This window comes from Fundulus heteroclitus, chromosome 1 (genome assembly GCF_011125445.2).
Source record: "Fundulus heteroclitus isolate FHET01 chromosome 1, MU-UCD_Fhet_4.1, whole genome shotgun sequence".
Classification (NCBI taxonomy): domain Eukaryota; kingdom Metazoa; phylum Chordata; class Actinopteri; order Cyprinodontiformes; family Fundulidae; genus Fundulus; species Fundulus heteroclitus.
This window is the reverse complement of record NC_046361.1, coordinates 39511738-39537575: the sequence shown is the minus strand read 5'-3', so window position 1 is coordinate 39537575 and position 25838 is coordinate 39511738. Positions and strand designations below refer to the sequence as shown.

General features: G+C 43.5%; 2 protein-coding genes across 7 annotated transcripts in view; one reads left to right on the top strand and one right to left on the bottom strand.

Moving 5' to 3' along the window:
* lima1a (LIM domain and actin binding 1a) overlaps window positions 1–11255 on the top strand; it is a 31703-nt gene extending 20448 nt beyond the window's left edge. For all 3 annotated transcript variants that reach the window (XM_012869359.3, XM_012869350.3, XM_012869368.3), the window contains 7 exons: window positions 4641–4701; window positions 6504–6583; window positions 6766–6831; window positions 6955–7003; window positions 7283–7344; window positions 7432–7565; window positions 9809–11255. In XM_012869359.3, coding sequence (XP_012724813.2) covers window positions 4641–4701; window positions 6504–6583; window positions 6766–6831; window positions 6955–7003; window positions 7283–7344; window positions 7432–7565; window positions 9809–10661 — 1305 coding nt within the window. In that variant the 3' untranslated portion in view covers window positions 10662–11255. The remainder of the gene's footprint in view (window positions 1–4640; window positions 4702–6503; window positions 6584–6765; window positions 6832–6954; window positions 7004–7282; window positions 7345–7431; window positions 7566–9808) is intronic.
* Window positions 11256–19930: 8675 nt separating this feature from the next.
* spryd3 (SPRY domain containing 3) overlaps window positions 19931–25838 on the bottom strand; it is a 66433-nt gene continuing 60525 nt past the window's right edge. For 3 of the 4 annotated variants that reach the window (XM_036142772.1, XM_036142765.1, XM_036142775.1), the window contains 2 exons: window positions 25630–25769; window positions 19931–20352 (listed from right to left, as the gene is read on the bottom strand). In XM_036142772.1, coding sequence (XP_035998665.1) covers window positions 20218–20352; window positions 25630–25769 — 275 coding nt within the window. In that variant the 3' untranslated portion in view covers window positions 19931–20217. The remainder of the gene's footprint in view (window positions 20353–25629; window positions 25770–25838) is intronic. The other variant, XM_012869329.3, reaches the window with a different exon arrangement.

Genomic DNA, 25838 nt, shown 5'->3' with positions numbered 1-25838 from the left:
ACGATTCTGTGCAGATCGGACAGGAGGAGCTCAGATGGGTTTAGTTTGCTCTTATCTGTCTCCTCGGGCTCTTATCTCCAGCTTCTCCCCCGTCTATGCATGAAGTCAGCAGACGCTCTGAAATTAATTGACCCCCCCCCTCCTCCTCCTCCTACAGAGCCCCAGCTCTCCTCCCCTCCATTACTGGGAGTCGCACCCTGCACCAGCTGCTGCTCCTCCTCCTCCTGTCCCACATCACCGCCCCAGTCGGCTGCTCCTGTCTGAGGCTGGGAGCTCTGACCGTTGTATTTTAAATACCCCCCCCCCCCCCCCCCGACCTGCTGTTGCCTCCGCAGCGCCCTCCTGGTGTCGCCCCTACCTTCCCTCAGCCACACCCCCATCCCAGGACCACCTGCTCCCCGTCCCTCCTCCAGAGACGGACCCTAACCCCACGTCTCCTCCGTCAGAGCCCCAGTGCTGCTGCCGGTCCTCCAGAGCCGCCACCCCCCCGCCCCCCCCCACAGAGCCGCCTTCACCTCTGCCTCCTCGCCGTCTTATCTTGGGCTTTGTCTTCGCTGAAGGTAGCTATCCTCCCCCCCACCTGCAGGTCTGTGTGTTTTTAGCTCTTTGTTTGGCCTCTGGCTTCCCTGAAGTTTGCACTTTTTTGCTGATTCTGCCTGTTTTTTGGTTGGTTGGATGGTGTCTGTGGGGTTTTTATCAGTCGCTGTGTTCGGCTCGGCTCAGACGCACTTTATCTGGGAATGTTAATGTGTCTGCAGGCTGTAAACTGATGCTGAAGGTCCCCCCCCCCCTGTCTCTGCTGTGGTATATGGAGTGTTGTCTGCATTAAACGGCGTATTTATGCTCTGATGCTATCCGGATTAGCCGCAGATCTTTTGTCTGGCCTCCCAGAGATGCTGCCTGGCCGCATCTGCTTGTTTACACCGACCCCCGTGCCCCCCCCCCCCCCCCTTAATTCATGAATGCATGCAAGTCCGTATCGGTCCCCCCCCGATCAGCTCCACCCCGGGTCTCTAATCTATCCTCTGGAGTTGATCCATTGTTCTGGTGCTTTGTCTTAGTTTAATACCTACTTTGGGTTTGTTGTTGCTTCATAGTTAAGAAATTTGCCAGCCTTGTGTTTTAATAGCTGCTTATCTGACCTTTTTGTAATTTTAGTTTTAAGGCAGGTCGATCCAAATTCAAGTCATTCCTCATCAGAAAGGATGTAGCAACGGCGAAGAGGAATTATCTCCTTTTTCAGGAAATAAACCTGGAGCAGAACCAGGTTTGCTGAAAGTAACCTGGGATGCACGATATATCGGCATTAACATCGGTATCGACCAATGTTAGTCATGATTTAAGATATCGGTATCGATCCGATAAGTTAAAACTGGGCCGATATCAACAACCGATATTTATTTCCAGCTAGCTGCACTTCATACCTGTGTTTTAAAGATGGTGAGGTGAGGGGAGTCGATCATGTGGTCGTGTTAAAGTGACAATGATGCATTGTGGGGTTTTTAAATGAAGCAGAGATTTTTTTAAAAAAGCAGTCTAGACTATAACCCGCATTCAAAAATTCAGTTGGAATAGTCGGTAAAAACTTTATTTTTTACCAACTTTATAAAATTTAACCATCACAGAAACGTAAATGTGTAAATCGGTATATATCGGTTATCGGCCATAACAGCAATATTAATATCGGGTACTTTCTATGGAAAAGGGAGGAGGGTACAGAACAAAGTCCACATTCGCTGCATCAATACCTCCAGTCAGGAAACGGGTGTAGCTAAACACAGAAGCACTGGGTCAGGAGCACTTTCTATGATGGAAAATCAGGAGAAAATGCTCAAAGATGATGGCAGCAATAGCTCTTAATCTCCCTGCCCTGCTAGACTCAATGCTGAGCAAGGAGCACTTTCTGTTTATGGAAGAGAAGGAGAAAAAAACTGAGTCTTTGTCCAGGAACGAAGTTTTCTAGACCCGTAGTACTTTCTTTGAAGGGAGAAAACTGGAGGACACCAACTAAATGACGGCATCGCCTATTGGTCACTTCAAGGCCTCGTCTACGAGACGTTTGTGAAAAGTTTCTCTTAAACACAACTTCAGTGGCAGAAAGTCGTTACAACAATCTAAAAAAGAATCTCTACAGTTACTATGCCAGGCCTGTGTGTGGCGCTGTGGCGCCGCCAAGGAGATGCATTCATTAGGATTGCGTGAAGCTCACATGTCAAACATCATGGTACTTTTGCCTTGGAGCGCGAAACTAAAGCGTCGCAGATTACGCAATTTGACTCTTGTTGGACATTAGGAAAAAACACTCGCACTAAGCCACAGAATGCGTTTTTAAGGTTGTATATCATTGCAAAAAACTTCATTGCTGGTTTAGCCGCTACTGTTGTTAAAACAATGACATTAACACTGTTCTAGGCGGTATTTTGTGCAAATAAACTGCAGAAACATCCCGTCTGATGATGAACGCTGAAAGGCGGCACCTCTACGACTAAATGATGCATAAATAATATAGAGCTGCTAAAAAGCTAAGCATGAGGTTTTACTCCATGTTGCTGCGAGTGGCAGCCATCATTAAGGCTGAAGTCGGGTTACCACGCTGTGGTGCCGACTTTAGGGGCCGTTTGTAACTATTTCAGACTCTGAGGTCAAGAAACTGAGCAAAACTGAGCGCTTTACCACCAGAGCTACGAGCTAAGAGTCTTTAAATCGCAGCTAAAAGCATCAGTTCACTCCTAGCTGGTCAACTGTGGATACCTTTAGTTTATTTTGTGGTTTTAGTTTTATATATAGCTCTTAAAATAGTCCTGAGTTGTGCTGCTATGCACTTTTTCTATTTTATCTCTGCATCTTTTATCTTATAGCTCGTAAAGCACTTTGTGCACCATGTGGATTATTAAAAAGTGCTGCATAAATAAACTCTGGTTGACTGTGACTAAATGGGGGTGGAGGCGGCGGAGCTCGGATGAACTTTTAGTCAGTATCTCCACCAAAAATGCATTGATGGCTTCATGGCCTGGGAACAACTTATCCAAAAATAAAATTAGTAATTCATAGACTCCTAAATCACTGCTTTAGAGTACAAGATTAAAACCTTTCCTGCTCCAACTGCCCCCTAAAGTTTTCCCCCCCAGTACACTGCAAAAACGGATCTAAAAATAAGTAAAATGTTCTTAAAATTAGTGTTTTTGTCCTAGATTTGAGCAGGTAAATGAGATTATCTGTCAATGGAATGAGTACTTTAACCCCTAAAATAAGATATTTCAAGTGCAGGATATCTAATTAAGACGATGGAGATGAGTTGTTCCTATTTTAAGTACAAAACTCTTATTCTATTGGCAGATAATCTTATTTACCTGCTCAAATCAAGGACATATACACTAATTTCAAGAACATGACTTATTTTTAGTTCTGTTTTTGCAGTGTAAATGTTTGACTCCCCCCCCCCCCCCGTTACGCACGGTTACTGCGTTTTCTCTTCTGAAGGTTGCCTCCAGAAATCAGCTGTCTGGTTGAAACCTGCAGCTTAAAGGACAACGTTGGGCATCAGACTCTTTTCCTCAGGCTGGAGGAGTCTTCACCAGCGTCTGCTGAGGATCTCATGAGCAGCCGCGCTTAGAAATGGAGCTGAAAGCATAGAGCACCCCCCCCCCCCCCCCCCGCTGACCTGACCTCATCAACTCCATCATTAATCAGACCGTGCCGACAGCGTCATGTGATCGACTTCCTTCAGATGAGCTGCAGCCGTTGTTTTTAGTTTCAATATGTCAAAGTTTTTCTGATCAGAGTTGCCAAACGGCAGAAACAGGAAAAAGTCGAGGGTTGTCTGGAAACGCGTCGTCCTCCTCTGCCAGACAAGTTGATGCTCATCTGTCTCTCGTTACGCAACACGTACGTTCACCTGCAGCTCATCCGTGTCCCGCGGCGTGCCGCAGCCTGTCGGGGCTCGGCGAGCGGCTCAGGTGTGCGAACCACGCGTCGGACGGAGATCAGGCTCAGGGCGTTGACTCCACGGGTCAATCTCTTAAGCGAGTGTTTGGCGTGTGCTGGAGGAGAGCCGCTTGTTTCAGACGCAGTTTGTCCCGTCGTGTAATCCGGCGATATCAGACGTTTAAGCTGCAGCGTTGGCCGGCGGCCTGCGTCGGCACCTCGGCGTTCATGGAGTCGCCACATCAACCGTTTCCTGTTTGGTCGCAGCGAACAATAAAGCAGAACTCTGCTTGTTGAGAAACGGGGGGGGGGGGCGCTCTCCCAGAGCGGCGCCAGCGCTCGGTTTGCCAAAACGTTGCACAATTCAAGCGCTACATTTTCAGTTTTAGTTCACGCAGAGCAAAGTCAGAACTTTGATGTTGAACATAAAATGCGTATTTTCTGTAGTTTTTGGCTGCGGTTCTGGACAGATGGGGCGTCTGTCTCTGAGCTCTTAAGGGGATTAAAGTTGCTCGGTCTGAACTGGACAAACACGCTCAGTTGACCTCACCTTTTTGGTTGTTCTCCTCACATCTCAGCTCTCCTCTCGTCTCATTGTCCTCCTGGAAGCTTCCCGTCTTTTTTGCTCGGCCCTGAAACATGTGAGCCTCAAACGGCGGTAGCCTCTGCTCGGGTCGACCCGCAGATCTGACACGGATCGGTTTTTGTTCTTTCAGGGATCCAGAGAGCAGACGAGTCGTGGAAACAACTCTGCAAACATGGACCAGCTGCTAGGAGGTACGTGGATTCCTAATAAACTTTTTAACTTCACTGAAGCTGCAGATCCTGTGACATCTGGTATTTAAACGTTTTCTTTAAGACGTCACATTTGTTGCGATTTATTGTCAAAATATCCTATAAGACCTGAAAGTTCAGTAGAGCTTCGGGTCTTTGGATGAACTTATTAGTTTTCGTTGTTGCCTGCAGATCTGTTAGTTAAGCTCTTGTTAAATAATGGAAGCGCTGTTTGGACCACAGCAGAAATCAGAACCATGGATAAAAGTTCAGTGTTGTGTAAACGAGCCAATTGGAATATTTTGATCGGATTAAACTCAATCAGAATGAAATTATCTGAATGAGACGGTCGGTTTATGCTGATTAATAATCAGATTAACCTGAATATAAACGCTTGTCAGGATCAAATTATCCTGAATGTGGCAAACCGACCCGAGTGCGTCCGACGTAAACGTGACGAATGGCCGCGTTGGTGAGTGACGGAAATATTATCAGGGCTCCTAATAATAAAACATTTTGTTTAAAAAAAAATAAAAAATAAGAGCTAAAAATTGTTGCTTACTCAGTAACGTTTCAACTATAATTAGAACGTCGTGAAAGTCCAGGCTGGACGCTCAGAAGACAAAAAAAACTCCTCTGTTTACAGTTTTTGTTGTTCAGCAAAGAAGCACGGTCTTCTTCTTCTGTGGTTTTAGTTTTTAGGGTAATCTGATAACTGCGCATGTCAGCGTGGTTCTCTTCTGATAAAGCCAGGTGCATAATCACACACGTTATGATTGTGTCCATATAAATGGTACAATCCGATTATTTACTCTGAATGCATATTAATCCCATGTAAACATAGTGAGTCTTTTTTACGACATCGTGCGTAGAATCCTTCCATGTTGGCGGCTAAAAGCATCCGTTTAACAATCTGACGTCTTTTTCACGTTGTGCGTTCGCCGGCAGCTACGATGTTTACCAGGGGGAGTCTCTGGGCGGAGCATCGTTTGCCTCCAGAACTGCCGGAGTCCTTCGTGGCAACAAGAAGTTGTCGGCACCATTCCTCTGAGCTCTGTCGCCCTGAAGCAGAGATATTCTGCAGGCCTCGGCTGTAACCGGCGGCTCTTTGAGCTGCTCTCCATAATCCACAACTTCAAACCACACCGGGTTTGAAGTTCCCCGTTTAAATCCGCGGTCCGGATGCCTAAAAGCATCGTGGTGCTGCCATGTTGATCGGCTGGTTCTCGGTCGCTTCGTCGCCTTTTCATAAGCGTGGCAGAGAGCGTGCGTGGACGCAGCGAGGTGTCCAACAGGAGACGCCATCGTAATCGTAACTGAGCTGTGCTAGTTTTTCCTTCTAGTCGCCAAGTTCTACAAACTTGTGCCGTCCTCCCTTCCTTCTTTCCTTCGGATGGATTACATCCTTCCTAAAACTCAGGAGGGACGACAAAATGTAGTCTGTGATCAGCAGATGGCCTGAAGTTCACAGGAAAAGGCCAAATCCTGCTTCCCTCCACACAACCGCTGACCTCGTGTTCCTGTTTGCCTGAGCGAGCCGCCGCTCTGTGCGCTCGCTCTGAACTGCAAAAACAAAAATCTCACAACCTTGTGGTGTTTGTTTTTTTTTTTTTTATCTTGAATAACGATCCTAACGAGAGCTGAACTGGAAGCCGGGCAGATAATGCAGAACAGAATGTGATGTTTTCACTCCTGAGAAGGCCAAAGGACTCGTTGGAGACGTGGGAACGTTTTAGCCGGTTAAAGTGAATAAAACCGAACGTCTTTGGCCTCTAACCTCTTTATTCCTGGGTGTTTTCTCCTAGATGGAGGTCTGGCTGAATCCACGCCCCTCCGGGATCGGATGGCTCTCTACAAAGCTGCCGTCTCCAAGCAGGAAGTGGCTGTGAGTGTCCGTGTTCCTCCTCCCTTTTTATTAGCGATGCAGATAAATGATAAAATCCCCCGCATGGTGGAGGATGTATCAGCTGCATCAAGGGTTAAAGGAATGAGGAAAGTTTTAAATCAACTCATCAAACTAAAGTGTAGGATATCTGTGATATCTCCCCCCCCCCCCCCCCCCCACAGAGCGATCATCTGGACGGGTTCTGTGGAAAACAGAAGGAGAACGTCCCGCCGTATTCTCTGGAAATGGTGAGATCTCCATCAGCCTCTCCGTCACTTATCTGCCTTTTTTTTTTTTTCGCCTGCGTTGCTCCAGGAGACGCGTCTGAACATGTGACGCCGTCATCATGTTCTTCTTCTCCTGTCTTCCAGAGTCCGGAGTCTGAGCCGAACAGGAGAGTCTTTACCTCGGAAAGCAACGGTAAGCCGCCCTCCGCCGGGTTTAAAGGGACACTTCCTGCACACAAATCCTCCTCCGTTTACTAAAAGCTCCTATTTTCCCTTTTTTTTTTATATACTTATTTATTTAAAATGTCCTTATTGAGAGCTAAATGTAACAGATTTCATATTTGTGTCACAAACGTGGACATTGACGCTGATTCTGATGTAAATCTAAACCCTGGACTGTGAAGTGCGCCGCCCTCTGGTGGTCACTTCACGCCACTGCAGCAGCTCACTGCTAAACCGTGTGTTCCTTCAGGTTCTGCCCCGGGGACGCCATCCTCCAGTCAGAGAGACGCCTCTCAGGCAAAGACCCCCAAAGTGAGTCCAGACCGCCGGGCTCATGACTGCCGGCTAACGAGTCGACTAACGAGTCGGTTAACGAGTCGCCGTGTTTCCTACCTGCAGAGCTTCCACCTGCCTGTGAGGGAGACCTGCGTGTCGTGTCAGAAGACGGTTTATCCGCTGGAGAGGCTGGTGGCCAACAAGAACGTGTTCCACAGCTCCTGCTTCCGCTGCTCGCACTGCAACACCAAGCTGAGGTGAGGCCATGAGCGCCGACGGCTTAACGAGCGCTAATTAAACGTTTAATACAGCTGGGGGTGTCCAGACCTACAAAACCTCTACATGCAGTCTATGATGAGCCGTGCTGCTTCCAGGGTTTCTCTGGGAAATTAAACCCACTCTGTGGATTATTCTACGGCCGTTTGAGGGTTCAGGAACGCGATCTCAGCAGGAAGCAGTTATTGCTTCTCAAAACTGTCTAAAGTCCATCGTTTTGTGGTGAAATTATTTAGAAACGGTGAGCAGAAAGTGAGGATTCAGCCTGGTTCTGCAGCAAAACATCGAGTTGACCCACAACTACACCGTCCAGAGGTCCATCTGTCCCGACGGCTGCAACTAGATCCAAACCTGCAGCGAATATACAAAATCAATCATATTATACATAATGGCGGCCTGAGAGCCTCAGAGCAAAGGCATCGCTGGACAAAAGTAAAAACTCTGCTTAGTTATCGCTGCTAAAGGCGGATCATGAGCGACTGAATCACAGCGTTCTAGTTTTCAGTCGTGGGAAATTATGTTTTTTTTTTTTTTTTTTTTTAACCCCCACAATCAACCAGCTGTTAGTCGCTGAGAAGATGTAGCACAGAATGGTTTGAGGTTGCTTACCGAGACGTTTGAGTCACGTTGCTGTTTCTCTCTGGGTTAGATGGCTAAGCACTAAAAAAAAAAAAACAACCACAGCATCACAGAAGCTTATGGCTTCATCAGGTCAGGTTCTGCTCTAGAGAACGTGAGAATAAAGCGATTATTAGCACAAGCGGCGCTCAATAATTCAGAATGTCATTAAAATATTGAATTTATTTCAGTAATCCGGTTCAGAAAGTGAAATTCAGGTTCACATTGTGCTCGGGGAGTGGTGTAGGTGAAGCATTTATTTATTGTAATGATTGTAGCTTATTACTTAATATAAACCCCAAAATACATTGCATAAAATGAATTAAATGATTTCTAATGTTCTGGTCTATTAGCAGTAATGTCCATGCACTCAATACTTAATGCAGTAATTCATGATGTTTTTGTATGAATTGCTGCATCAATGCGGCGTGGAACGCAGCAGCTCAGTCTCTGTTGCTTTATTTGGCCATAAGCTCATTTATTGGTTTGGTGTCTCCCATCTTATGATAAAAGCCCTTAAATTATGTGTTGCTAAAAAATCCAACAGTCTACTTTTGTTGCTTTTCCTGCCACACTTTTTTCCTTCCACTCAACTTTCAATTTTATTTATATAGCTTCAATTCACCACATACAATCTCAGGCCTCTTTCCAAAGTCAGACTCCATCAGATCCTCCAGGTTGGTGAGAAAGTTTCCTCTCTAAGGAAACCCAGCAGGTTGCATCAAGTCTCTCCAAGCAGCATTCACTCCTCCTGAAAGAGCGTAGAGCCACAGTGGACAGTCGTCTGCATTGTTGATGGCTTTGCAGCAATCCCTCATACTAAGCATGCATGAAGCGACAGTGGAGAGGAAAACTCCCCTTTAACAGGGAGGAGAACCTCCAGCAGAACCAGAACCAGGCTCAGTGTGAACGCTCATCTGCCTCCACCCACTGGGGCTTAGAGAAGACAGAGCAGAGACACAGAAAGCACAGAAGCTCACATTGACCCAGGAGTACTTTCTATGTTAGATGGTAATAGAGGATGATCTGCCTCCCCTGATGATGTCACAGCTAACAGAACGCCAGACCAGGTGTACCTTCTATGACGAGAAAAAAAAAACTGCAGAGCAGTAGGAGAACTCAGCAGAGAGAGAGAAATAGACCCTGATGTCCTCCAGCAGCCTAAGCCTATAGCAGCATAACTATAGAGATAGCTCAGGGTAACATGAGCCACTCTGACTAGAAGCTTTGTCACAAAGGAAAGTTTTAAGATTAGTCTTTAAAAAAGTAGACGGGGTGTCTGCCTCACGGACCAAAACTGGATTTTCTCATGGCTAGGAGTACGCTGGAACTTTCTCACTATGTTTTAATTCATACTAATTCATTACTGTAGGATTGGTTTCCTCATGAAATTAAAGCTTTAAAAAATATTGAATTTAAACAAGTTTCTGAAATAAGTGACAAATGTTGAACTTTTTGATGAAATTTACATTTACTGAGCTGCACCTCTGTGTCTGACATGTTAGGAGCAAAATCTGAAGCTCGCAGAGAATAAATGGTTGAATTTGTTGGTAAATATCCTAAAATCAGGTGTGGGTGTGTGTGTCCCCCCCCCTCTCTCTCTCAGTCTGGTGAACTACGCCTCTCTGCACAACAACATCTACTGCAAGCCTCACTTCTCTCAGCTCTTCAAGGCCAAAGGCAACTACGACGAGGGCTTCGGCCACCGGCCCCACAAGGAGCTGTGGGAGAGCAAAGGCGAGGGAGAGGAGACCCCCCCCCAGTCCGGCTCCGGCACCAAGGCCCAGAGCCCCGCCTCGGACCAGGAGAGCCCCAGCGTGGAGGACTCCCCCCTGGCCAAGGTGGTGGTCCTGACCGCCACCATGGAGGCTCTGGGCCAGGCCACGCCGGAGAAGGCCGACAAACCGGCAGAGACCCGGCGGCTGAAGATCTCCTGGCCCCCCCGCACCGAGGCGGAGGACACGCCCGGCCGCGGCGGGGCCGCCGACGGGGGCTCCGCCACCAAGCCCATCAAAGCCAAGTGGCCCCCGGAGGAGGAGTCTCCATCCTCGCCCCCCGAGCCGAGCAGAGCGTCTCCCTCTATGCTGCAGAGCTCGTCCCTGAAGGAGCGCAGCGTCGCCTTCTCTGGGGCCGGCAGGCGGAGTCCTCCTCCTGCAGAGGAGTCCGACGCCTCCACCAGGGGGCAGCGTCACCACGACAGCGCCGCAGAGGAGGAGCAGGAGATGAAGAGCGACACGGCTGAGGAGGAGGAGGTGGAGCAGATGGAGGAGGAGGAAGCGAAGGGCGAGGAGAGCCTGGCGGAGCCGAAGTCCGTCTCCTCCCCTGAAGACGACGTGGAGGCCAGCCGGTCGTCCCAGGATGTGGGCTTCTGGGACAGCGACGAGGTGGAGGAGGTGGAGAAGGAGGAGGAGAGAAGGAGGAGGAGGAGGAGGAGAAGGAGGAGGAGCAGGAGGTGCTGACCGTGGAGGAGATGATCAAGAGGAACAGATTCTATGGCGAAGACGCGGAGGAGGAGGAGGATGTGTGAAGCTGACCCTCGGCTTGTCGGGACTTCTTCTTCTGACCATTCCTGCTTGTCTTAAAGGGCCGGCGTCGCGTCGAGCTGTTTTCATGTGCCTCATTGAACAGCCGGGACCGCCTAAAGCCACCCTTTGTTCGGCTTTATAAGAAATTTCCAAAAGTTCTGTTACTTTTTCTGTGTTTTTTTTTTTTAAAAACTGCTTAAATGTGTCAAACATGCTGAATTATTTTTTAATTGTCGGGACGTTGGAGAAACGTTTTTAGTAATCTGCTGCCTGTCAGCTCTGCCGGCTCTTCTTAATAATTTACCTTTTTAAATGGATTTAAACCAAAAGTCTCCTGGATCCTTCCTGTCGGCTTCAGTTGTTCTAGAGAATCCTTTCTCCACTTCCTGGTATAAAGTCTTCACCTGTCGTCACTTTGAACCTTTGCTTTTAAACGTTTAGAACTGGATTTAATAATGTTTTGTTTTTTTTTAAAGCCAAGGGAGACTAAAATCCCTGCTACTGTTTAAATAAATTGTTATATACAAAGCTTTGTGCCCGAGTACTGATTAAATGTTTTAAACAATGGCAAAAATCACATGTTAAACTTCTATTTTTAATAGCTAAAATTGTATTTTCTCTTCTGAAATTACGCCGACTCAGCTTTTCTGACCAGTGCTGCTTTATAAATAGGGGAGACCGGGGCTAGTTGTCACATTGCAATTATCTTCTCCATCAGAGGGTGCAGCCAAAAAGTGGAATACTAGTTTTCTTCCTTTGCATGGTCAGGTCTCACAGACTGAGTGAGAAAAGGACAAGACATTGGGTAGTGGAAAATGGTCAATTGGTGCTCATCTCAACTTACAAAGTAAAAAATTTTAACTATATTTTTTTTAAAATAACCTTTTATTTAGATAAATTCCAGCAGTTATGCATATGGACTTGTTAAAGTAGATATTAAGGCATCCAGTCATACCTCAGTCATTGTTCTGATAAAGCCTAACGTTAAGACAGAGCTAGCATTAGCAAACATGGTGATTTTGGGGCAACTTGTCACATGTAACAACTTACCCCAAAATGATAATTTTCAAAAATATTTTAAATCAATAAATCCTAATAAAAATGTTACATTATTTTTACAGAAAGAGCGGACAAAGTGAGAAGATGGTCAGGAGTTATAAAAGAAAAACAGCATGGCCGTGCAGCACCTGACGTGATGCTGAGGCCAGTCAGGCAGAAGTACAGCGAAGGACTTTAATGTTAATTACCGTACTTTGGCGTGATAAAACATTCACACCAGCGGATATTCAGGGTCAGACAGCTATCAATGTTTCATATTTCATTTTATTTCATATGATGCATGTGCTCCTGGCAATTCAATCTACATAAGCTATGCCAAAACTGCAACTCAGATGAGTCTGACTCGTGAGATTTTCATTTTTTCTTTTGTTTTATTAAAAGTTTAAGTGTCAGTTTTGTAATGCATGATGCATATTATTTTGTTATTTCATAAGTAGTAAAAGTGAGTTGTCATTTATTCACTTAACATTAATAAAATTAACTTATTTTATTGGTTGCAAAACCCCGTGTGACATCTTACCCTTTGGAGGGGCAACTTGTCACATGGTGACAATCTCCATTAGATCGCTTATAACTCTGCAGAGGTATATATTTTGTTTTCAGGTATTTTTCATATCTTATTTGAGACGTTGGTATTTCATCTGGTACATATGTTTTTTTTATATTTGGTGTTTTGATTCCAATATTTATGTATGAGTGTAAAAAATGTGACCACTAGCCCCGGTCTCCCCTACCTCAGAGCCGACCTTCCCTCCTTACAGGTCAGGGGAGCAGGGCAGCTAACATCTCTGCAGACACATACAACTAAAGCTGTCAAATGTTCGGCAGGCGTGACTCTAAAGATTAATAAAATGGCTTAAATGTATTTGTAGAAAATCAAATCACAACTTTTTAAATAAACATTTGTCCCTTCATGTTTAATGCCACCAATGCAGCGCCCTCTGGTGGACAAAGCAGCGAACTGAAGGCAAATTTATCTGTATATGACGTGACATTTCAGTGCAAAGACAATGCAAAGCGTTTACATGATTAAAATACAAGAAAATAAGAGAATAAAAGCAAGGTGGAATAAAATGTGTAAAAAAAAAATAGGGAAAATAGAAATTAAAGCAAATATTAAAAACTGAACAGATGTTTCAGTAAAACAGTCAAAGGTAATCCTAAACAAAAGTTTTTAATCTAGACATAAGTGTGTCTTTAATGAAGTGAATTTAGCAACTATTAAAAAGTAATTCTGCACGGTGAAAGATGCTGATAATTTTGATAGTTTACCACAAATTAAAACAGTTCTCAAATTTTATCCAAAAAATGTTCCGTCCCTTTCGGCACAGTAATGAGGAGACTGAGAACTTGTTAGTCAGTGACGCAGCTCATAAGCAAGGTAAGCGATAAAAGGTCCTTTAAAAAAATAAAATAAAACTTTTCCGTCCTGTACCGCTCTCACTTCAACTGGCCAATCACGTTGCAGCGTTGAGGTTAAAGGCGGGACATAAAGCTGTGATGAAAGCAAGAGCTGCAGAGCCCACTGGACATTTTAGTCAAACAATGGAGTCTAAACTAGAATTAAGTCATTTGGGTGAAAGTGGCTTTAAAATTTTTTTTAAAGGATGTTTTCTCAAAGCTGACCACTAGATGTCAGTACTCGTTACAAATCAAGTATTGCCGTGTTCCCATAGTCATCAATAAAACCACATTAGTGGAACTGCGCCTGTTAAATTACTATGACCCACTAGAATAATCACATGTGTGCATAAAGAGGAAGAAATAAATCCACAATTTGGTTAGATTAATAAAATCTTTATTGATGATCAGGTGAATGATAGAATAGAAATACTTATTTATTGCCCCTCAGCAGGGAAGTTCAGGTGTACCAGCAGCAAAGTGAAATGGATCATGCAGATACACACAAACGGTAAAAATATAAAAAACAAACTAAAGAGGCTGTACAGGAAGGGCAAACAAGGATCTCATAGTGCAATTCAACAAGGCAGAATCATGAATATAACAACAGGACTAAACTCACATTTAGCTCTGATCTGAGCGACCGGGGCAGATTTTATTTTTTATCTCTGCGATGCCGGCGTGTTTTTATTCAGTCCTGCAGGAGAACAAACCCGACTGATCCAAACTCAGTTTACTTTATTTATTTAAGGAAAATCTAAACATGACGGCTAAAAAGGTTCAGACACCAGCAGATATGATTTTAAAGTTACCCTGTGCAGAAGTTTGTCACATTTACAGTTGCGTCGTTCATGAACACGCCGAGTCGACCCTACAGCACCTCACAGAAGTATTCAAACCCCTTTGAGTTTTGCTCATCTTGTAAATCTGTGTATTTTTTTAGGCATTTTATGTGATAGACCAACAAAGTGGTGCATAATTGTGAGGGGAATGCTTTGTAATTACGTATAATCTGAAAAGTGCGGCATGCATTTGTGTTTCTTTTGCTGCAAGAACGGCTGCAAAGTCTGCCAGAATTATCTAAAGTTGACCCCAAAGCACAGGTAGTTGATGCAAATGGAAAACATGTTAAATTGTTCCTAAAATGAAAAACTTAAGGTAAAACACAGATTTTTTTCCTTTTATTGACCTTGATTTTTGCTTTAAAGGTGGCATAACATGCGTGGGGTGCCTGGAAGTACTGAAAAGTGTTGTTTGGATATCTTCAGATTCTTTTTGGGTCATATTTTTCAAGCCATTCAGGTTTTTCCGTTACGTCACAGCTCTTTAGCAGAAAGTCTAAATAAGCTAACAGGCATCTCACCATTTTACCACCATCTTTTAGTTGTTGCTTTGGTTTTGTAGTCCGAACTCAAGGACGCTGAAGCTGTCAGTGGAGGAGTGTAGAAAGTCCTTCTTGTTTTCACAAAACACGTCAAGGGCAACAGACTTTATTTTAGCTATCATAGCGCTTGCTTATATAGTTTCCTAAAGGAGCTATACGTAATACTGACACCTAGTGGCTCCAATCGGTACTACAGCCTGCCAATTACAATAATCTGATATGCCGTTTTTAAACGCTGTGTTGTTGTGAATCTTTACTTCCACAGGATGGGTCTATGATTTTCTATTTTGTTCTATTTCTGGCCCGTGTCTATTACTGGCTTCCATGTCTGCAGGCTGCTGCTCTTTTACCAAAATAAAATACCAAACGCTGCGCTCTGTGTTGGGAACCCTGGGAACTCTCATCTGATTGGCTCAGGAACCAGGAAGTAAACAAAGGCTACAATCTGAACCGAAATAGGTCCGGTGTAGGTACCAGATTGACTCGGGTCCTGCGCCTTCTGATGACGTCACATTATGGCAACGCCACTCAAACAAACTACATAGAGCCCGCGGTCTGCATTTGTAACTAATTTTATTAAGTTAATTTAGCGGTTTCCTTTTTCTCAAAAGCTTCAGGCTTAAAGATGAACATAGAAAAAAAAAATTGAAATCTTAGCAATTCAAATAATCAACCGACTTTAATTGATAAAAATGAGGTGAAATATTTAGCTATAATGATTAACAAGGACCGCACTGGAAATGATATAACAAATATTCAAGCCATTTTACAAAAAAATAAAAATAAAAATAAAAAAATCAACAAATATTTGACAGCTAAATTTTTGGAAGAATATTGTTAAAAAACAGGAGGGATAGCCAGATTAATTTATCCAGCATATATCTTAAATATACCAAATACTACAATAAAAAATTTATCAAATTCATCACAATTTCATCTGGAATAATAAAAAACATGTGATCAGAAAGAACAACATAGTAATATCAGCAGAAAAAGGAGGAATAAACTGTATTGATTTTAAAGTGATGAATGCCATGATTAAATTAAAATGGCTGCAGACTTTTATTAAAAATTAAAAGAGTTTATGGTTTATTTTCCCTTCACAACTTTAAAAAAAAAAAATTGGATGAAGGAAATTTCTCTTAAGATGTAACTTTGATCCGGCAAAATTACCGATTAAATTGTCAGACTACCACAGAAGCATTCCAAAAATATGTTAAAAGTTTTCATGTCTCGATTAAGTTACTGGAAAATAACCGTAAATTAACAAAATAAAATTGATTTGTAACAAATGGAGATCGCGGGCATAATGTAGTTTGTTTGAGTGGATTTGCCGTATGATGACGTCATCGGGAAGCGCCCGAGTCGATCTGGTACCTACACCGGACCGTTCCTCTATGTGTGAAAGGAGAAAAACTTGATATTGTTGAAGGAGAGGACCGATTGTTTATAGGGAACATTAATTCCATCCCAGGTGACAAATAAAAATGATTTATGTTGATTTTACAGTAAATATCTTATTGCTCCTTTAAGAGAACAAACGTTGCGCCTATTTATATTAGAAGGCTTGACTCTGCAGGTTTGTCCTCGTCATTCTCGTCTTGCTCTGGGTTAGACGCTCGAACATCGAGGCTGAATGAAAAATGTCTTTCGCTGACATTCTATTAAATAAGTTTGGGAATTAAAAAGTTTATCTTGTCCTAGATAACAGCATCTTGGCCATTACAACCACAAAAACATTGCAAAGTGGGTGAAGCGGAACCATTTCATCATTGCATGTTTAGCTTTTTTTGTACGTAAAACAAAAATAAATTTGCTTTTATGTTTTTAATAAAATATTAGGGAGCGTTTGGCTAGTGGTTAGAGCAGGGAGCTTACATTCTAGGGAAGGCTGCTGGTTCAAATCCCACAGGCAGCCACTGAGTCCTAGAGCAACATCCTTAGCCCCAGAATGCTCCTTGGCGCCATCCAGTGGTGAGATGGGTTAAATAGACATTTCATTGGGATGCATAAACAGCTGCAAATACAGATTATTGGTAAAAATATTAGATTTTTGAGACCATTGAGGACTTTAAAGATAACTTTTGCACACAACAAAGTTTGGATAAGGTTTTAATTGTTTTTTTTGTGTGATTTTATTATGTTTACTTTGAAAAATTTTAACTTCTCTTTACACAGATGTACATATTGTTCTTAGTCGTTTTTTTATACTTAATGTCTACATGCTGTGAGTGTGTATGGTTAATTTTCTTGTCTGTACGGATTGTTTTTGTATTTTATTTCATAGTTTGATGCGACCAGTTGGTCATTTTAAACATTATTGCCTTGGATTGTGTAAAAATCGCCAGCGGAGACATCAGGTAAAACTCTGTACCTCCCTTTAGTTGAATTGCAGCTCTATTCTACTCTATTTTATTCTATTTTATTCCACTCTGCCTGTGGCTGTGATGCAGGTTTGCTTCCCTGAGTCCGGCTCCAGACATCTTCCCCGTCCCTGAAGGAGACGCGCCGGCTGCATGGCTCTTTTTTTTTTTTTTTAAGGGTACCAGAGTAATAGGGGAGGAACACAAATGCATACCAAAACTGTCAGATTATTAATGGTGAAAGCTGAATTAAAACCCTTTATTATTAAGCTTCCTCCTCACAGTTTGGTGTTGGTCTATCTCTTGACATCTGTTGGTTTGTGGCTGAAATGTGGATAACAGCAAGTCAGATTTACTCCTACAGCATTGATTAGATTCAACAGATCCCCGTTAATTAATGTGGAAACCAGCTCCAACAAACGAATCGCTGGTTCTCCTTCAGAGATGATTTCTCTGAATAGCCGCCGTTTATCCACCAACATGCTGTTGGAATTGAACAAAAACCAGATTAAGGTTGTTTTTGCCTCTTGGAATGATGTAGAACAGATTTTATGGCTGATTTACGGCTGATTGGCCTTTTATCAGAGCTTCAGAGGGCGGGTGGACGTCCTCCAGCTGCAGCAACATCTGGAGACCAGAGGTGAAGCAGCATCTGTGGTCTCACCGCTGAACTCTGGACGAAGCTGCCCGAAGCACTCGGGTCAGCAGAGCTTTAAAGGTCTCAGAATCAGAAAGTCGTCCTCGGTTCACCTCGGGTTTCTGAGGCAGTTTGGTTGAATTTAATGCTGCACTGCAAAAAGGGAACTAAACCTAAGAGAAATGGTCTTGAAATCAGAGTATTTGTCCTTGATTTCAGCAGCTAAATAAGATTATCTGCCAATGGAATAAGATTTTTGCACTTAAAACAGGAACAATTCATCTGCATCGTCTTATTTCAAGTGCAGAATGTCTAATTATTTTATCTTAGGGGTCAAAATACTCATTCTATTGGCAGATAATGTTATTTAGCTGCTCAAATCAAGGACAAATACACAAATTTCAAGAAAACTTTACTTACTTTTAGTTCCCTTTTTGCTGTGAGTCCTACGAGCAACAATATTCTGCTGTTTATGCTTTATTTCTTATTGATCTGGTTGATTTTCTAAAGCATTTTTTGTCTGAATTACAGATTACAGCCCAGGCTAAAATAACTCAAAGCCCTGGCAGATTTAGACCAGTTTCTCCTCGCTGCAAATAACTTTAATCACACGCTTCACTGCAAAAATAGAATTAAAATACGAAAATTTTTCTTGAAATTAAAGTATTTTCCTTGATTTGAGCCTGTAAATAGGACTATTTGCCAATGGAATAAGATTTTTGCACTTAAAGTAGGAACAACTCATTTCCGTCATCTTATTTCAAGTGCAGGATATCTAATTATCTTATTTTAGGGGTACAAATCGTTCCATTGGCAGATAATCTTATTTACCTGCTCAAATCAAGAGCAAATACATTCATTTGAAGAAAATTTTACTTATTTTCAGTTCTCTTTTTGCAGTGTTGTACATCATCTTTTGCACTGATGTAAAATCTTTCTTGAAAAAATTCTTATTCCATTGGCAAATCATTTAAATTTACCAGCTCAAATCATGGACAAATATTCTAATTTCAAGAAGATTTTACTTTTTTACTTTTTAATTCTGTTTTTGCAGACATCTGTGTTATTTCCTATCAGAAATAAACGTTTGAGTGAAAATAGGTTTAGGTCTAAATCTGCAAGGAGTATAGATCATTTGGGCAGCAGGTAATCCGCAGTCAGGCTCCTGTGGCCGTCTGCGGTTCGTCAAACTTTCATCATTCAGTCCGATAAAAGTTTGCCGCAGGGTGCCACCCACAGACTCTGCTTGATGCACGAATGTGTTACAGCTTAAAAGGAAATAAAGGCTCTCCAACAAACCTAAAGCTAAAATCTGTTACCACACCAAACTGCACGGAAACGTCCAGCAGCCACTGCAGAAAGGAACTAAAAGTAGGTAGAATCCTCTTGAAATTAGTGTATTTTTCTGTGATTTGAGCAGCTAAATAAGATTATTTGCCAATGGAATAAGATTTTTGTACTTAAAATAAAAACAAGTCAACTCTATCATCTTATTTCAAGTCCAGGATGTCTAATTATCTTATTTTAGGGGTGGAAATTCTCATTCCATTGGCAAATAGTTTTATTTAGCTGCTCAGATCAAGGAAAAATACACTGATTTTAATAACATTTTACTGACTTTTAGTTTCCTTTTTGCAGTGTCAGCACCGCGGCCATCCTGAGACGCGCCAGAGTCAAACGAACAGGAGTTCAGCATTGATGGAGACGAGGACGGAGCCGGCGGAGGACTGGACCTCAAGCGTTCATCTCAGGAGGAAAAAACAGGAATTTATTGCAGGTAGATTTTAGTCTTCACTCTTTCCCTCCTTCCAAACATTAAGTGAAACTTTTTACTTTTTGGTGAATTGCATAAGTTAACGTTGGGCTGGTTCTTAAAGTTTCTGTTCTCTCTCACAATTTGGATCCAGAATATAAAGCCTGCACGTTTATTTATTTTTTTTCTATTTTAACGTCACAAAGTGCTAAAACACACACGTGGTCCCTGAACAAGATAAATATAGTTTTTTTTTTTTTCTTTAAAGACGCCTTGTAGAAAATGTGTCTGACCCGTTTTGATTTGGATTCTGGCTGCAGACCGAGCTCTCTGGAAACACGCTCGGTTTATTTCTCAACCCGAGGAGAACTACATGCCCCCCCGATTGCTCCCAGGAGGAAGGACCGCAGGGACCAGGCCCCACACTCCAAAAAGTGAACTAAAGTAAGTAAAATTTTCTAGAAATTTGTCTATTTTTCATTGATTTGAGCAGGTAAATAAGACTATTTGCCAATGGGATTAGTAGTTCTACTCCTAAAATAAGATAATTAGCTATTCTGCACTTGAAAAATGATGATGGAGATGAATTATTCCTACTTTAAGGGCAAAAATCTTATTCCATTGGCAAATAATCTTATTTACCTGCTCAAATCAAGAAGAAATGCACTAATTTCAAGAAAATTTTACTTAATTTTGGTTCCCTTCTTGCAGTGCGTTCCCTTTGCTTGATGTGCCGGAGCGCAGGAGGGAGGGGGATTGGTTTTTCCAGCTCACTGAGACAAAGTGCATGCAGGAGGAGAAGATGCTGGAGGACGGCAGCGGTGCAGATTGCATAGAACAAACCGCTGGTGAGCTTTAGGAAGCAGACGTGTGCAGCAGACCTGCCGCCTTCTTCATCCGCTGAGAGGATGCAGGTCCACCTTGACTTTCTCGCCGCTGCTCAGCATCCCCACGGTGGGGTAGAGACCCCCAGGAGGCACCGCCACCTTCCGCCGGCCCATGAGCTTCCCGTTCCGGGTGAAGAACACCTGGAGGAGAGCGGAGGCAGAACGGTGAGACAGGAGACATCGACGGGTCTGAAATCTGAACGGTTTCCACTACTAACCTGTCTGGGGTAAAAAAAACAACAACAAATAACGGCATTCAGGGACAATTAATTAATTTTAGTTCCCTTTTTGCAGTGCATGACGCAGGTTTTTTTCCTGTGTACCTTACAAACTGCGTTCCGAAGCTGATTGCTAACATTAGTTGCACTGCAAAAAAGGAGGTAAAAATAGGTAAAAATCCTCTTGAAATTAATGTATTTCTCATTGATTTGAGCTGGTAAATCAGATTATTTGCCAACGGAATAAGATTTTCCCACTTAAAATAATAACAATTCATCTCCATCATCTTATTTCAAGTGCAGGATATCTAACTATCTTATTTTAGGGGTAGAAATTCTCATTCAATTGACAAACGGTCTTCTTTAGCTGCTCAAATCAAGGAAAAATATACTAATTTCAAAAAAATATTTTACTTACTTTTAGTTCCCTTTTTGCAGTGTGGTTTAAACGCAGGTTTTTATCATGTTTATGGAGAAAGAAGAAAACAATATCAGCCTAAAGAAAACCCTCTAAACCTTAGGCATGATCATTCCAAAAAACAACTGGACTGTTTTCTGAAGTTAGAAGACGTTTCGCTTCCCATCCAGAAAGTTTTCTCAATGGATGGGAAGCGAAACGTCTTCTAACTTCAGAAAATAGTCCAGTTGTTTTGTTTTTTAACTTTTTTTGGAATGATCATGACCTGGATGACTGATAATCGTCTCCAGTTTAGGCATGAAATGATAGAAAACAAGCAGCAGCTCGTTGAACCTTTGAGTAAATGCAGGAAAATGTTTATTTCCACCCCTGACAGCCAAACCTTTGTGTGATTAAATCCACCGACGGGACACCAGAACGGAGGAATCTCTGCATGAGGCGCGACATGACGGCCGCGGCTCAGGAGTCCCCAGCAGGAATTATGTGCGATTAGGAGACGGGTTTGAATAAATAGGTGCGAGTGCAACGTCTGTCGTCTGGAGAAAGTCGATGTTTTCACGGAACACGTCTCCCCTAAATCAGCGACCGATCAAACATCTTCCAGCTGCTCTCCGCAGAACGCCGACACGGACGGCTGGTCTGCGAGTCGGCGCTGAAACAACAGCGTGAAGAGCCGCCGTCTCCGTGACGACCGTGACGACCGGCGCTGAGTCACCCGTCAGACGGTGGAAGCGTGCCGCCCGGCCCGGCCCGACCCGGCCCGGCCCGGCCCGACCCGCTGAATCACAGAAACATATTTCATCAGCCGGCAGAACAGTGCGTGCCGTGCCGCCGCGCCGAGACTAATGTGTCCCACTGAGCAAATAACGACAAATCCCTGGATCAGGCCCCGGCCCGTTCCGCTCCCTCACCCAGCTGGGTTTCGGCCCCGCGCTGACCCCCCCCCCCCCCACCCCGGCCTCCGCTCGCACAGGCGAGTCGAGACAACGCCAGAACCTCTGAGCTGCTGGAGCTGAAGCTGGACCTCTGGCTCTGACCCGTAGCAGCCGGCAGGTTAAACGCTGTGGAACATCAGCAGAGGAACATCAGACTAATGCAGCTGGAAGGCAAAAGGTTCCAAGGTTCTTCACGCTCTCTGAGGAGACGCTTAAAGAAACGAACAGTTTCCTCCTGCAGGAGCGGTCCAGACCGCAGCGTCAGACGGATCTGGACAGGTCTGTGCAGACCGCACACATCCTGGACACGGACTGCTTGGACCGGGAGCTTCAGGTCGGCGCCGCAGGGACAGGCGGTCTCTCTGCACCAGTGTTGTAGAACTCGAGTCCGAGTCATTAGCTAAATTTAGAGACTCGTGACTTGACTTGGACTTGAGCACTGATGACTCGAACTTGGACTCGGACTCCTACATTCAGATCATTCTGACTCGGAAATTAAGAAAGAGACTCGACTTTTTTTTTATATCATTAGGCTATAACTTTAATATGTCATTAGAATATTATTTGTTGTATGATTTTAATATCTAAATTATTAGTGCAATGTGGTGGAGTGTGGATTTTTTTTTAGTTTAAAAACATGAAGGCTATGCTTATTTAGTGCGGAACTTGGACTCGACTCGGATGAGTAGTGGACTCGACTCAAAATTTTTTTTTTTTGACTTGGACTTGACTCGGACTTAAACACTGGAGACTCGAACCTGGACTCGGACTCGAGGCATAGTGACTTGACTACAACACTGCTCTGCACTGCAAAAATGGAACTAAAAAGAAGTAATATTTTCTTAAAATGAGTGTATCTGTCCTTGATTTGAGCAGGTAAATAAGATGATCTGCCAATAGAATAAGACTTCTGCACTTAAAATAGGAACAACTCATCTCCATCTTATTTCAAGTGCAGGATGTCTAATTATCTTATTTTAGGGATCAAAAAACTAATTCCATTGGCAGATAATATTATTTACCTGCTCAAATCTAGGACAAAAACACACATTTTAAGAAAATTGTACTTAATTTTAGATCCATTTTTGCAGTGTGGGGGACGCCGTCCAGCCTGATTGGTCAGCTGCACTGCTACGGAGCAATCAGCTTTCTTCTTTCTCTTTATTATTAATTATTATTATTATTATTATTATTATTATTATTATTATTATTATTATTAATAAACCTTAACGTTCCCATTTACAAGAGAGGCCTGACCATGTTGTCCCGTTTATCCTTTGCTTTACACCTGGCAGCTCAATGAAGCAGAGTTTAATTGTAGATCACAGAGAGTCGTCGCTCCTCTCTGTTTCCTCACTGCGGTCAGAAAACATCATGACAAAAAGAAGAACATCCAGGAGGCGAGCTGCTGAGCTTTGGAGGGAAGCTGGGCTCAGCCTTAAGGAGAGGAGTGACCAGAAAAAGCTTGGAGCAGAGACGAGACTTCAGGAATGGAATTTAATTTGAATAAAATTTAAAATAAATTCTCCTTCTAACGTGTAAAGCCCTTAATAATCAAGCTCCATCATATATCAGAGCTCTGATTACCCCGTATGTTCCTAGCAGAGCACTTCGCTCTCAGACTGCAGGTCTGCTGGTGGTTCCTAGAGTCTCTAAAAGTAGAATGGGAGGCAGATCCTTTAGCTATCAGGCTCCTCTTCTGTGGAACCAACTCCCAGTTTTGGTCCGTGAGGCAGACACCCCGTCTACTTTTAAGACTAATCTTAAAACTTTCCTTTTTGACAAAGCTTATAGTTAGAGTGACTCATGTTACCCTGAGCTACCTCTATAGTTATGCTGCTATAGGCTTAGGCTGCTGGAGGACATGAGGGTCTATTTCTCTCACTCTGCTGAGTTCTCCTACTGCTCTCCAATCTGCATTGTTTGTTGTTATTTCAGCTTTTACCTTTTTGTTCTCTGTCATTTTTCTCTTCATAGAAGGTACACCTGGTCTGGTGTTCTGTTAGTTGTGACATCATCAGAGGAGGCAGATCATCCTCTATTACCATCTACCATAGAAAGTACTCCTGGGTCAATGTGAGCTTCTGTGCTTTCTGTGTCTCTGCTCTGTCTTCTCTAAGCCCCAGTGGGTGGAGGCAGATGAGCGTTCACACTGAGCCTGGTTCTGGTTCTGCTGGAGGTTCTCCTCCCTGTTAAAGGGGAGTTTTCCTCTCCACTGTCGCTTCATGCATGCTCAGTATGAGGGATTGCTGCAAAGCCATCAACAATGCAGACGACTGTCCACTGTGGCTCTACGCTCTTTCAGGAGGAGTGAATGCTGCTTGGAGAGACTTGATGCAACCTGCTGGGTTTCCTTAGAGAGGAAACTTTCTCACCAACCTGGAGGATCTGATGGAGTCTGACTTTGGAAAGAGCCTCGAGATGACATGATGTTAATTGGAACTACATAAATAAAACTGAATTGAATTAAACGAAATGTCAAGTAAGATGTGTGGCTCTAAATGACTTTCATTGAGCTGAACTGAGGTGGTGAATTGGCGCTATATAAATAAAATTGAATTGAACTGAGTCTTTATCAGTTCTGGTTCACGCTCTGATCAACCTGCAGGTGGAGCGCTGCTGTTTTTAAGGGACATGGAGGTCCATCCTCCTAGAACCAGTCCAGGTCAGAACCAGTGACCCACCATCACTGTCCTTTCACACCTCTTTCTAACATCTGTTAACCCTGTCCAACATCTGGACATCGTTGTCCTCACCAGTGTCTCCTTTGTTCTGGAGGTACCAGTGAGCTGCTGGTCCTCCTGTGCTGCTCCAGGCGTTCATGTAGCTGTAGTTTAGTTTCTCTGATGTCTGAGCCGTCCCCGCTGCTTTGGACCGCAGACACGACGCCGCTCAGCTGAGGTTCTGGTGTTCTGTCTTTGGGATGAACCGGTTTTTGTCTGAGAGTTTTATTCATTTATTGAAATGTTGTGTTTGGAGAAAATCCTCCCGAGTGTCTCAGAAACTCCTGAAACATCTGGAATAATGATGTTTCTGCGTCTCTCCTCCGTGTTCGATGCTGTGTTGTTGTTGTTTTTCTGCCAGCTGATTACTGGCTGATTTGACAAAGGCCCATTTCTGGGTTACCTGCAGAGATTTCCTGACCTGCTCCTGTTGTTTCTCCTCTGTGGCAGAGAGAACCTTCTCAGCGCGGTAACTCACAGCTCTGATAACGAGACGGCGGGTCATTGGTTCTGACCTGGACTGGTTCTAGGAGGACGAGCCTCCATGTCCCTTAAAAACAGCAGCGCCCCACCTGCAGGTTGATCAGAGCGATCCACCAGAACCGACACAGAACTGAGAGAAAGTCCGGTTTCCTCCGATTTAATCCTGTTTGCTGCTGCGACGACACGGATAACTGAGAATTTACAGAGGAACGATAGATAGATAGATAGATAGATAGATAGATAGATAGATAGATAGATAGATAGATAGATAGATAGATAGACATCTTTATTGTCATTTTGTATGCACAAAGTGCGTACAGAAGGAAATTTCGTTTGCATACAGCTTGAAAAAAAAAAATCACTCTAAAAATCACAGTAGATTGCACTATTTTTCAGGACAAAGATGCAGCAGCGATTTATGTAAACAATTGAAATGTAAAACAATGTAACAATGCAAACAATGCATGGGAAATAGACATTGTGCTATTCACGTATCCAGGAGAGTATTAAAAACCGTGTAATATACGAATGTGGTACAGAGTCCATATTGCGGCCTCAGCAGTTCAGAGTCCCGTGATAATATTTACCAATAATATCACGTTTCCTGATGTGGTGCAACCTTATGTGAAAGTCTAACTCACCGTCACCTTCCTCCCCTGCTGTTCCTGAGCGATCTCCTCCTCCTCCTCTTCTTCCTCTTCTTCTCCGTTAAGATAGAGGACATTCTGGACGGCGTCTGGACCGAGGCGGTCCTCCGGCCGGTCCCAGGCCTCCACATCAGCTGATCAACAGAGCAGAGGGGCTGTTAAAGGCTGTTCCAGCCTCAGCGTAGAGGTGAAACAGGTGTTTT